This window comes from Pogoniulus pusillus, chromosome 33 (genome assembly GCF_015220805.1).
Source record: "Pogoniulus pusillus isolate bPogPus1 chromosome 33, bPogPus1.pri, whole genome shotgun sequence".
NCBI lineage: Eukaryota > Metazoa > Chordata > Aves > Piciformes > Lybiidae > Pogoniulus > Pogoniulus pusillus.
In genome coordinates, this window is record NC_087296.1 from 8,431,390 (window position 1) to 8,443,561 (window position 12,172).

General features: G+C 39.6%; 1 protein-coding gene across 5 annotated transcripts in view; it reads right to left on the minus strand.

Moving 5' to 3' along the window:
- Nucleotides 1–12,172, minus strand: part of MAN1A1 (mannosidase alpha class 1A member 1) — a 135,965-nt gene that overhangs the window by 89,170 nt on the left and 34,623 nt on the right. For all 5 annotated transcript variants that reach the window (XR_010308138.1, XR_010308136.1, XR_010308135.1 and 2 more), the window contains exon 3: nucleotides 4,141–4,256. Coding sequence is in view for 1 of the 5 variants with exons in the window: in XM_064170087.1 (XP_064026157.1) it covers nucleotides 4,141–4,256 (116 nt within the window). In the remaining 4 variants the exon portion in view is untranslated. The remainder of the gene's footprint in view (nucleotides 1–4,140; nucleotides 4,257–12,172) is intronic.

The following is a 12,172-nucleotide window of genomic DNA, read 5'->3' on the forward strand; positions in this document are numbered from 1 at the left end:
GATGTCACTGCCCTCTATGTCATTTTTATGCCCTAAATCCTGTTGTGTGGATAAATCAGTACCTACTTTACAAAGTGACATTTGGAAACTGTTACGTCCAGGTGATGAGAATGATTTGAGTGCTGGCCAAATAGTCGAAAACATACAATCACTATTTGACATATTACTGACTTCTAGAGAGGAAAACTTGCTTTATGTAGCTGCACTGACACACAATATATGGAGAAGAGATCCTTCTACAGAATTCAATCTGATAATTTTGTAAATTACACCTGAAAAAAAGGTATGATTTAAAAAAACCTAGTTCTAAGATGAAATGGAGAGGAAAGACTAACCCTATTTATACAAATAAAAGCCAAACATGCTTCCTCAAAAGCTGATTAAGCAGTTGCTGCCCAGGAAATGACTGGAAACATCAAAGAGCGATGCATTTTATACAAATGACAGGAAATAACATTTAAGAACATGTCAGCATGTCAGTTTTTAACAACTAAATCACTTTCATAGGAGAAAGGTTTCTAAAACAGGATCAAATAACATCATAAGACACATGAATGCAGAAAATGCCAAATAATGCCTGATACATGTTAAATGCTTAAATACAAAAGGGAAGGCTCTGCTGTTGAGTAATTTCTAGCTTTAAACTACAAGATATAAATGCAAAGAAGCATTTGAAAGTAGAACTTGTACTGAAAGTGAGAAAATAGGTAAATATAGACATTTAGTAGCTTCAAACAATTCAGCCATTAAACAAACTGTCATCAGTTACTGAAGTTGGTGTTGTGGTTATTTATTTTTATTTCCCCATTCCACTTCAAGAAAATTAATCTACTTATTACTGGTGCCAACATAAAATTCAATTCTGCACGATTATAAAGCATGGTGAAAATAATTTTGTGAGGTTTCAAACTCAAGACAGCTATTTACAGGAGTATCAGGAATATTACTGATGCATATCAGTATTGCATATTGGACTAACGCAATGCAAAGTTTCAGACATCTTTTAGGGCTTTGTAGCTTCTAAGCATTACTGGGAAAAAATTAAACGCTACATCATTTTCATAACTGCATAAATTAACAGGAGCAGTGTAGTAGTGTTTGCATAAAAAATTAGTTGGAGGGACACTGAGATGTTTGAGTGTGGCCAGAGAAGGGCGATGAGGCTGGGGAGAGGCCTTGAGCACAGCCCTACGAGGAGAGGCTGAGGGAGCTGGGATTGGTTAGCCTGGAGAAGAGGAGGCTCAGGGGAGACCTTATTGCTGTCTACGACTACCTGAGGGGTGGTTGTGGCCAGGAGGAGGTTGCTCTCTTCTCTCAGGTGGCCAGCACCAGAACAAGAGGACACATCCTCAAGCTATGCCAGGGGAAATTTAGGCTTGAGGTGAGGAGAAAGTTCTTCCCTGAGAGAGTCATTGGACACTGGAATGGGCTGCCCGGGGAGGTGGTGGAGTCGCCGTCCCTGGGGCTGTTCAAGGCAGAATTGGACGTGGCACTTGGTGCCATGGTCTGGCCTTGAGCTCTGTGGTAAAGGGTTGGACTTGATGATCTGTGAGGTCTCTTCCAACCTTGGTGATACTGTGATACTGTGATCCAGAAGTTTCCAGTATAAAGATTCACGTAAATCAAATGATTTTAGTGTTATTACTGTAAATCACTGTGCAGTGCTTTATGATGTTCTTCCATGTGGAGCTCAGCAATCCCCATAGCCTCTTGCTATGATGTTTTGTTCTCACATTTCAAAACATCTTAATAATGCTAAGATAGTAAGATAGGGGAACCTCATGAAGTTTAGTAAGGACAAGTATAGTCCTGCATTGTCATAGTTTGAGGGGTGCCAGGTTGCCCTAAGAAAACTACAGAGAGCAAGACCCACCCCAGGGGATGGATCTGGGCATCCCAGGATACTGTACTATTGTTACTGTATTCCTTTTTCAGGCATCACAGCTTATTAAGGCAGTGCCTGGCCCATGTCACTTGTTTTCCCTTCCCTCCTCTCCCCCCTTCACCCCTGTCTGTGGGAAGAGCAGGCGTTCTCTGGTGGTTTGTGTAGGGGAGATGGCTACTCGCTGGTGGGGAATCCTGAGCTGCCTCATGTGAGAGCAGTTATGGCCTACTCTCAGGCCTGCTGAGGGTAGAGGATTCTAGATGGCTGCAGTCTGACAGACCTGGCTTAGCTTGTGGATGTATCCATTCTACCTAGTTGCCCTGTGCATATATGCACTGGTTAACAAAACCTCTCTAAACTTCCCAGCAGTGTGCAGTATTTCCATTCTCACTCTTCAGAAGGAGTAAAGAGTCACCTTTGGCGTCCAGCCCTGGGTAGCTCATGGCCTCAAACTACGACGTGCATCTGGGGAGGACAAACAGCAGGCACCAGTACAGACTAGGGGTGATCCTGCTGGGAGGCAGCTGCATGGAGAAAGACCTGGAGTCCTAATGGACAGCATGTTCTCCATGGGACAGCAATGTGTCCTTGTAGCCAAGTGTGCCAGTGGTATCCTGGTGTGCATCAAGATAGGTGTGTCCAGCAGGTCTAGGGAGGTTCTCCTCCCTTTCTCCTCTGCCTTGGTGAGATCACTCCTGGAATACTGTGTCAAATTTTGGGTTCCCCCAGTTCAAGAGACACATCAATCTACTGGACAGAGTCCAATGGAGAGCTATGAGGATGACTGCAGGCATTGAACATCTCTCCTGTGAAGAGACCTGGGGCTGTGTAGTCTTGATAAGAGAAGGCTGAGAGGGGATCTTATTAATGTCTGTTAATATCTGAGGAGTGGGTGTCAGGGTGTAGGTGGAAGGCCATTTTTGGTGGTGTCCAAGGACAGGACAATGAACAACGAGGACAGGCTGGAACACAGGAAGTTCTACCTCAACATGAGACACATTTTACAGGGAGGGTGACACAGCCCTGAAACAGGCTGCCCAGAGAGGCTGCAGAGTTCCCTCTGGAGACTTTCAAAACCCTCCTGGGTGTGTTCCTGTGTAACCTGCCCTAGGTGATCCTGCTTTGGCAGGGGTTGAACACAGTGATCCCTGTAAGTCCCTTCTAACCCCTGGCATCCTGTGGTTCTTTAAAGAAAAATATCTTACACATAAGGTTAGCATGTGAATCAGACATCTGACACCACTCAGAAGCACAGTTTAATATCCTATACTTACATTATTCATGTAAACATAAATGCACACTAAATTGCTGTTTATATAAATTATATAATATCCCACTCTTATTAACTCCTTCTTAAAATGATAATTAATTCTGAAGCATGTAGCATAATCTAATTAATCCTGACTTTTGCAAAACATATTAGAGAAAGAGCAGTTTGTTTTCAGCATGTGTTTCTACCATTACACACATCAACTACAGGAGCTATTAAGTGCTCACTGTACTGTGCCTACTTTACTACTATGCTTTCCTACTATACAACACCAATCAGCAGAGGACTCTCTGTACACAGCAATTCCAATATTCTAGCCCACAAAAGGAAAAAGGAAAAAAAAAAGAGATACCAAACCCAGGACCTCTCAGTTGAAGTTTTACAGAGGTGTTTGATTGTTCAGGGCCTTTCTGGAATAAAAAGTTTAATAATGAACTTTGTCCTCAGCTGCATATTTGCCTGTTAATAGGACGATTTGCACATGCAGTTGTGATGACTTCACAGGAATAAACCAGCTCAGTTTGTGCCAACAGTTCAGCCTAACTCATAGGATTCAGCTTTACGAGAATACACAAGGGAACTTAACTGGTGTAGAGGACCTGTAGCTTCCTCCAGAGGGAATTCTAAGTTGTGGAACATTTTAAAAAGCAAAAATGTAGCATTTGCATAACTAAAAAATGAATTCTTTAAGTGTCCCTACTCATCTGTCCAAAAGAGCCAAGAAGTTTGCTGTTCACAATGATAAACACTCTATTCCCTCTCCTTCCTCCAGTCCATTTCATTGCCTCTTATCTACCTAAATCTCTCAGTTTGAAAAGCTGTGTAGAAGCAGAGCAGTAAATTTATTGTGGTTATGCTTCTTGCTTTATCTGTCAACGATCTCAACTCTGAAGCCTTGTATCATGCCTGTAGTATTAGACCTCAGTCCTCATTGGCCGCTGGACACTCAACAGAGCATTAAATGTGTACTAGCAATGCTACTTACCACATTGAAATCTAAGTTTTTTTCAACCCACTCCTTGGCTTCCTTGAATTCCTCTTTCATTTCCATGATGTATAGCGTATCAAGGGCATCCACTATTGTTGCTCCTTGAATGTTACCTGCAACACAGGAAGAGCCAGTGGTTTACTTTCCAGCAGAAGGCTTTTCAGTTAGGTTCATTTAAATTAATCATGATTTCAAAATTCGATTTCAATTAATCCAATGGAAAATTGAGAGTGTAAGTTCCAAGGGGGCAATTAGTAACTCACAGCTTTAACTTTGGTTCCCACATCATAACACAACATCCTAACATGTGTCTCTCCCACCAGTGGAGCTCTGAATAGCGGTTCTGATGTACTGCATTTTCAGCCATGACTTTGCATTTCTTAATAATTGATGGAACAGTTCACTGTAAAATGTAACTAATAAAACCCAGTAAATCTCAATACATCGAGAAGTTATTGCATCTTCCAGTTTGGAGTTAAAATAATCAATTGCCCTTTTGTGTTTTTATGCTCAAGAACACATATAAAGCTTTGAGAAGCTGACAAGTACTAATCAGATTTCAGTTAAGAAAGCCCTTCAGGAAGCACCCTCTCTGAAAAACAATTTTTCTGATTCTGTGCATCACCATGGAACCTGCAGCAGACAGCACTGGGAGATCAAAGGCAAATTTGCACATGTGAATTCCTTAGCTCTCTTGTGCACCCTCAGCCTCCACTGGCAGGGCAGCAGGAGAAGCTGAAAAATCCTTGACTTAGGGTTAATGTTTCTTAGCAACAACCAACATGATTCTCATCCTAAATCCAGAACACGGCACTGTACTGGCTACTAGGGAGAAAATAAACTTAATCCAGCTGAAACCCGAACCCATGCTGTTTGGAATCTCCCTTTCCTACTCTGAAGGAAGTAATCTGTATGTTTTCCTGTACCTGTTCCACTAACAAAACTGCAGCATACCTTGGTGAGAAAGACATTATACACTTGCACAGTTTATTAAGGAGCTCGACTGCCCTTCTCACGTACTAAATAAAAAGCATTTTTTCAAACCTGGCTAAGTAGCTTATACCTTTCCTGAGCTCATGAGACTGACTGTGGAAGGCTGCTGGAGGATGTTCTCACAAACACTACTGCACTGGCCCTGCAAATGTTTAGTAACTCCATACAACAGAAGCAGCTCCTGGTGAACTCTTACAACTAAGCTCTACTTAGAGAAAAACCATCTATGACCTGATTTGCTCACCAGGCAGTGACATCCTTTGTGCCAATTCTCTCACAATACAACAAACATCACCTCTAAACAGCTGAGCTTTCAATTTTAAGGATTAGTACTCGAGCTGCAACTCACTGCTGAGTCAGAGGAGAACTGATCCTTATTGAGAAATCATTCTTGGAGTCATTCACTTCCTATGGGGTGGGTTTCTTTTGAATCTGGCCTATATGGATTGCCTAGAGCATAGATGTGTCTTGGCAGGCAGACGGAAGAAAATAGGAGAACTTCAGGCAGAACTTTACTTGAAACAACTTTTGCTATTATTGTGAAGTCTTTGGAAAACAGAATAAAGCTCTTAATGATGATAAAATAGTCCAGCAGTTACACCTTCCTTGGTGACAGAGAAAAGAATACAGAATGTATTTTTAAAGTGTCAGTTTCAAGGCCAAAATTATGACTTGTGAACAACTGCAGTTTACGCTAAGTTAACCAAAGGATAATCAAAACTTAGAAGTGCTAGGGAAAATGTGTCACTGAACAGCTCATTTATAACCAGTCAGACAAAGGGAAGAAGGGAGGAAAAGAATTAAGGAAAAAATGAAAAAGCAGTGAAATGAACATTTCTTATTATGCAGAAAGACCAAATATTTCACAATCTATCTATATGCTTCTCAAAGCACATCATATGGATTAGTACATAGTTATCATTCAGGTTAGCTCCTACACATTCTCAAGGAATTACACAGTAGTCATGGTATACAAGAGGCAAAGATTATTGCTAGGCAGTGACAATACACACTCCTGTAACACAGAATATCTGGACAGAAACACTGTTTTCCCACACATGTACAGTACTGCTATATATGTGACCAACAGGGAGCACTGGGTTACAAAAAGTGCCAGAAAAGTAGCAGCCACCATGGTAGAGTTCCACAGTTGCCTTGGGCAGAATGAAGATATTACTTGGAGCAAATCCATACACCTTAGGAACTTACAGATCTATTCTGCAGATAATATGAAAATAGTATACTCAAGATAAAGAAAATGGACTGGAAATTCATGCAACATCAGCTTGAGCTGAGTAATTTTGATGGAAGGAGATAACCAGACCTACAAGCCTACCCAAGCAAAACAGCATTACAGAATCACAGAACGTCAGGGGCTGGAAGGGTCCTCAAAAGACCATCTAGACCAACTCCCTTGCCAGAGCAGGATCACCTCTACCAAAGCCTTCAGACTAAGTATGCTCCATTCAACTTCCTTTGTCAATATGCTTCCATTTTTCTCTCTCCTCTTTACTAACAGCATCATTTACTGCAGGGAAGTGATTAGCCTGCAAGCCGCTTAACTCAACAGAAAGCAAAAGTTTTGCAGTTTAACACTTGAAATCTTTAGCAGTGATCTGGAAGAAAATAGAAAACAACCTACTAACAGATTTGTGGATGATTAACTCAGCATACCAGAATAGTGTGATATAAAGTCTAGATCATCTCTGGGTAATGCACAGTGGGTCCATTTAAACAGAATACATTTTAATTTCTAACAATGCAAAGGTGTGTGCACACAAATAAGAAAAGGAGATTACATTACTGAAGAGTGCCTCAGGGACAGGTGGGAAGGGAACAAAAGAATTGATCAGAGGATAACTAACTGTATGAGCTTCCAGAGTGTCACTGTAGGGAGAACTGCTATGGATGACAAGCTCATTAGCACAGCCCAGTGACTGAGCTTATGTGGACATATGGTTTAAGAACTACAACTGGCTTATGGCCAAACTCTTTGGAGGGTGGGCCAAAAGAAGCTTTTATTTGTCTAGTCCAGACATGGTTTATATTTCAGCCAAAAGAGTCTGAAATAGAATACAGCCAGGATGTCAGAAATTAATGCATGTTGGTGAACTTAATCATTTGCAAGGGATGGGAGGAGAGTTGTAAGCATACCAAGTTTGGGGTTGGTTTTCCAGAACATTCTCATTCCTCCCTAGCAAATACATTTGGAGACATATGCGCACATACACATGTGTATATATATGTGTGTGTATACGTGAAACAGTTGCAAGCCTACCACAGAGAATATGACATGGAAGAAAGTTTCAGATATGTCCTTATGCACTGTCTATAACAGCATAGAAGCCAGGCCCCTTACTCTTCCAGAATTCAACTGGTTTTTTTTTTTTCTGGTTCTGTGTCATATTCTGAATAGGAGGAACTTGTGCCAAAGCATATGACAAAAATAGAACAGCATACCATAAATAAGGAGAGATGAAGTAGCCTCAGGTCATGCTATACATCAGCTCCCTCAACTATTATAGTTCACAATCCAAGAAGCATCATGAATAGGATTTCTTGTTCTTGCATGACTACAGAAGATAAGATGTCGTTTTGCTTTGTTTTTTTTTTTTCAAACAGAAGTTACATAAAATGTTTCTGATATTAAAATTTTCCACATGAAAGTTAACACAGGATTTCTTTTTTTTAAGTGATGGAAATTCAGCACATACAAATAATAAAAGACACCCCTTCAAATGAAGTAGAAATGTTCCCAAAAGGTCTCCTTTGGTATTGTCAGAAGAGCTACTACTTTGTACTACTGTGGAAGAGAAAAGAAGTAATTCACACATAGCTGTATTTGAATTACACTGAGCCTCACCCTGACCTTCTTGGACTCTTCATTTTGCTCAGCCATTGAAGCGAATTTTTGTCACTTTCCAGTTATTTGTAAGGTGAATAAGTTCAATCAAAACAGATGCATTCTATTAAACCCTCTTCTAGATCTTTCAGGGTCAAAATCCCAGCCAAAAATACAGGAATATAAACTGTCACTGTTTTGTCTTAATCTGGTCAATAAGAACAGTCTGGGTGTTCTTAATGTGGGGGGTAAGACCAGGTATTTTGTAGCATTACGTATGCAAATGTAAGAAACAGTATCAATCAAGCATCCAACTTTTTTCAGCTCTGCATGAATATACACAAATCTGAACTATATGTTACACTCAACGTACTCAAACTAACATTTTGGTGAGAGCTGTAGAATTCTTAAAGCACTTTCAAAAGCTGACTCAGATTTTAAAACAGTGTTTTCCTTTATTTAAAGTTCACTGAAAAGGCTCCTATCCAATATCATTAGCAATTTAAAGTATCAAGAGTGATTAATTATTAAAGTGTGTTATGCCAAAATATGAGACTCTTTTTTAAGTACTGGCAAACCACCAGCAACACTAGCATTTTTAATTTCAATCCCTGTTAGCAGCTGGTAGGAACAGGAAAGGAAACAATCCTATCAATTTATTACAGATGTAGCTTTTCTTATGTGTAATATGAAACAATGCTGTGATGTTTCCAGAATACTCTTCTATCTCCATTATTTTGTATGTCTGTGCATCTGAGAGACAGCTCTGGTGTCTTTGTATTTAACAGAGATTTAACAGATTCTTTTCCCTCCATTGCTCATGTCTTTGCTTTCCATGCAAGTCTGCCCTTCACCACGCTTCTGGCACCAATACAGCTACATGCCTCGTAATGAACCACTTCCTTTTGTGTGTTTGAACATGTCATCTCCAGATTTCATATTTCCACTCCTTACAAAGCATATTGTTCCTCACAAAGAACAATATCATTCCATCTACACCACTTTTTATGGGCCTCCTTTTACTGTGTTGAAATGTTTTCAACCTTCAAGTCTGGTATTTCTGTGTATACATTTAGAATCTTACCTCTCATGCTGTTCTGTGCCAGTTTAGATTTAGGTATCATAGACTTTCTTTGTTATTTCAAAGTGTAATTATCTGTCTCAGGGAACTCTTCTGGTCTTGTGGAAGTACTTGCACTTTGCCACTGATGTAGCCAGTTTGAGTAACTTTGCTAGCACTGCCAAATTCGCACTCTGGTCACTCTATTTTCCAGCCCTGTGGTAAGTAATTTGAGATCATGGCCCTGGAATCGAAGGATCCCTGCAAGAGGCCAGTAATAATCCTGAAAAAAAGCTTTTTTTGCTATCTGTGAAGACAATAAACTTGTCTTCATACTGACCAACTGCTTTGAGAAAACAGCATGCCCTCCTCTCACAAATGCTGTGTTGAGTCATTCATCCATGTCTCTGCTGATGTTATTCTTTAGAAGAGTTTCTATTAATTTACTTAGGAAGGATGTCAGGCTTGCCTCCAAAATTAAGACCACACACTGACATGCAAAATTGCAAGGAATCCAGCAGCAACAGTGAAAAGAAACAAGATGCAGGGCAGAGGGGAGATGCTGAAGCTCTTAAAGTTAAATTAACATATTGTTTAACTACATGTATAATTCATTTTATAGAGCTGTATTAATGAACTTCGGAGTTTAAAAATACACACTGAAGTATGCTACAAAACAGCTTTGAATATGAATTGTGGCAGCCTTTATAAAAAAAATCTCAATATACCTCAATAAAAAGAAAAGGTTCTAAAAATATCACAATGCCCTGCACAAGAAACTAAAAAAAAAAACAACCAACAAACCAGTTCAAAGTGGGAGGAATCTTGCTAAATTACAGCACTTTGGCTTTGCAGATTGTATTTATTAAATGCCTCCCTTTTCCCCTTCAGAAAAGGTCCTTTTTCACTTGCAGAGACTAATTATACTATGCCCACAAGTTACAATATTATTAAACTGGAAACACTGCACATGAAATACAGTTACAGATAATTAAAAAAGCCCTTAAGCAACACTCACTTAAGTGCAAGAAAACCTCTCTCCTCTAGTGCAGCAATGCTCATTAGTTTTAAAATTAGTACAGAAGGCTTGAGAGGAACAGCTCCTGGGTTCGTGGGCTGGTGGTGAGGTGCTGTGAAAAAAACTGGCAAAATTGTGATTTGCCAGTTCCAAAGCAGGATAAGACATGGAGAAAGCTCTATTTTAGCAAATATTATTAGCTGCAATCTGAAATTTTAAAGGCTAAAGTACTAAAAATTAACTCGGGGTCTACTTTCCACCAGGCATGGGTAGGGAATGATCAGTGCTCACAGCAGAAGTCCTACCAGCCTGGGAGACATGCCTTGTTTTGCTGAGGTATGGGAATGGTGCAAAGAGATGTTTAGCTATTCAATTTACTTCATTAGTCTAGAAATTCTTGTATACTTCATATACTTAATAAGAATGCTACACGGGCACAACTGATGACTTTTTGCTTCTGCTTTTTCAAATAGTTGTCACTGTAACTGAATCCCTTCTAGCTGGAGTAAACCATAAAACCCTCAGAATACTGTTTACTTACTTGTCAAGACAATATGCTAAAAGCACTCTTGGCAAATCAAAAGCAAATGGAAGCATAACATGGATGTGCTGGAAAGACTTTGCAACGGCCAGAGGCAAGTTTGTGGCTTTGGCTTGAAACAGAAGTACTTCAGTTCATGTGCTTCAGCCTTTCTCAAAAAGTTAATTCTTTGTAGCATGCACATGTGAGAGGAAGTAACTGCTGCTCATAACATGGATATATCTGCGGTTGACCAATCCAAAGACTTATCAAATACACCCTGTACACACACTGCTCAGAGAATACCAGCAAGATCAAGGCTGATCCTCACCTTCAAAAGTTGGTTTCATGGCTTGGCTTTAGGATAAACAAAATATTTCAAAGTTCAACAGGAAGTCTTCAGTTCCAGAAAACCTCTGCTGCTCTCAATCTGTATGAGGTGCTAAAGCAGGATGCTTTTCCTTCCCCCCAAGGTCAAAACCACCAGCTGTCACTTTCCCTTTTCTCATGTTTGTCCTGTTGGTCATATTCCTCTTCCCTTAGCCTAACAACAGTGTCAGCATAGCTGCCAAATTCTTGATGTTATTGCCTAACCCTCATATCTACATGCAATTACACTTTCTAAAAGCCCATCTTGTTTTTGTGTTTCAGAGAAACACATCATGATGGTTCTGTCTTGCCTTCAAGACACAACTGTCATTACAATCTATGTACAAAATGTCTTATGATGTTAATAAGGACTGATGCATTTTTACTTCCAAAATCAAGTTTAGAAACAGTACCATTTGAAAACAACTTTTCCTTTCTGTGACAGGAGAGATCTACTCCTGTGTTACCTAAACAATATTAAGAACCAATGAGCTACAATCCTGAAACCTGATGTTTGCCCCAGTGAGGTACTTGAAGTCTATCCCGTTACAGAGACTCCCAATCTATGCAAAGCACCATCACTGCAATTAACTCATAGAAGGCAAAGTGTTCATAACTGGCTAAGGAAATGTGCTGTATCTTACTGCTATTAAGATAACCACAAAGTTGTATTTTTGTAGAATTCAGATCTGAAAGCAATAAGAAAAGGCAATCATAGCAAATTGCAGCTAGTAACAATGAATAACAGTGAGAAGAATGTCTTACTTCTGAAGGCTGCAAAGAGATTGGTGGGACATAGAGCTGTAGGTAATGTCTTTGTATCTAATTAAATTCATAACTACCTTAAAAGTAGTCAACAATTTGCAATCTGCTTTTGTAAAAAAAAAAAAATTAAAATTTCAGAAACAAAGAATATGAGGAAACCTATTTGTACTTTCATGAGGAAAAGGAGGTTCATCTATTTGTCACAACAGAAAAACTAAAACCACACCATCATTTGGTTGCTTTATGAAAAAGAAGGCATTTTAAAAATTCAAGCATGAAGGTACAGATCTAATGATCTGAGGACACTTCAATAGAAACAAGCACTGGTTTCTTAAAAACAAAGAAGATTATGGATTCAGGAAAGGGCAGCTTATGAGACAGAACTGCTTGTAAGCACACTGCTCTTCAGCATTCTGTAAAGCAAATCAGCAGTAAGCAATCTGATGCTTAGTTTGATTTGCA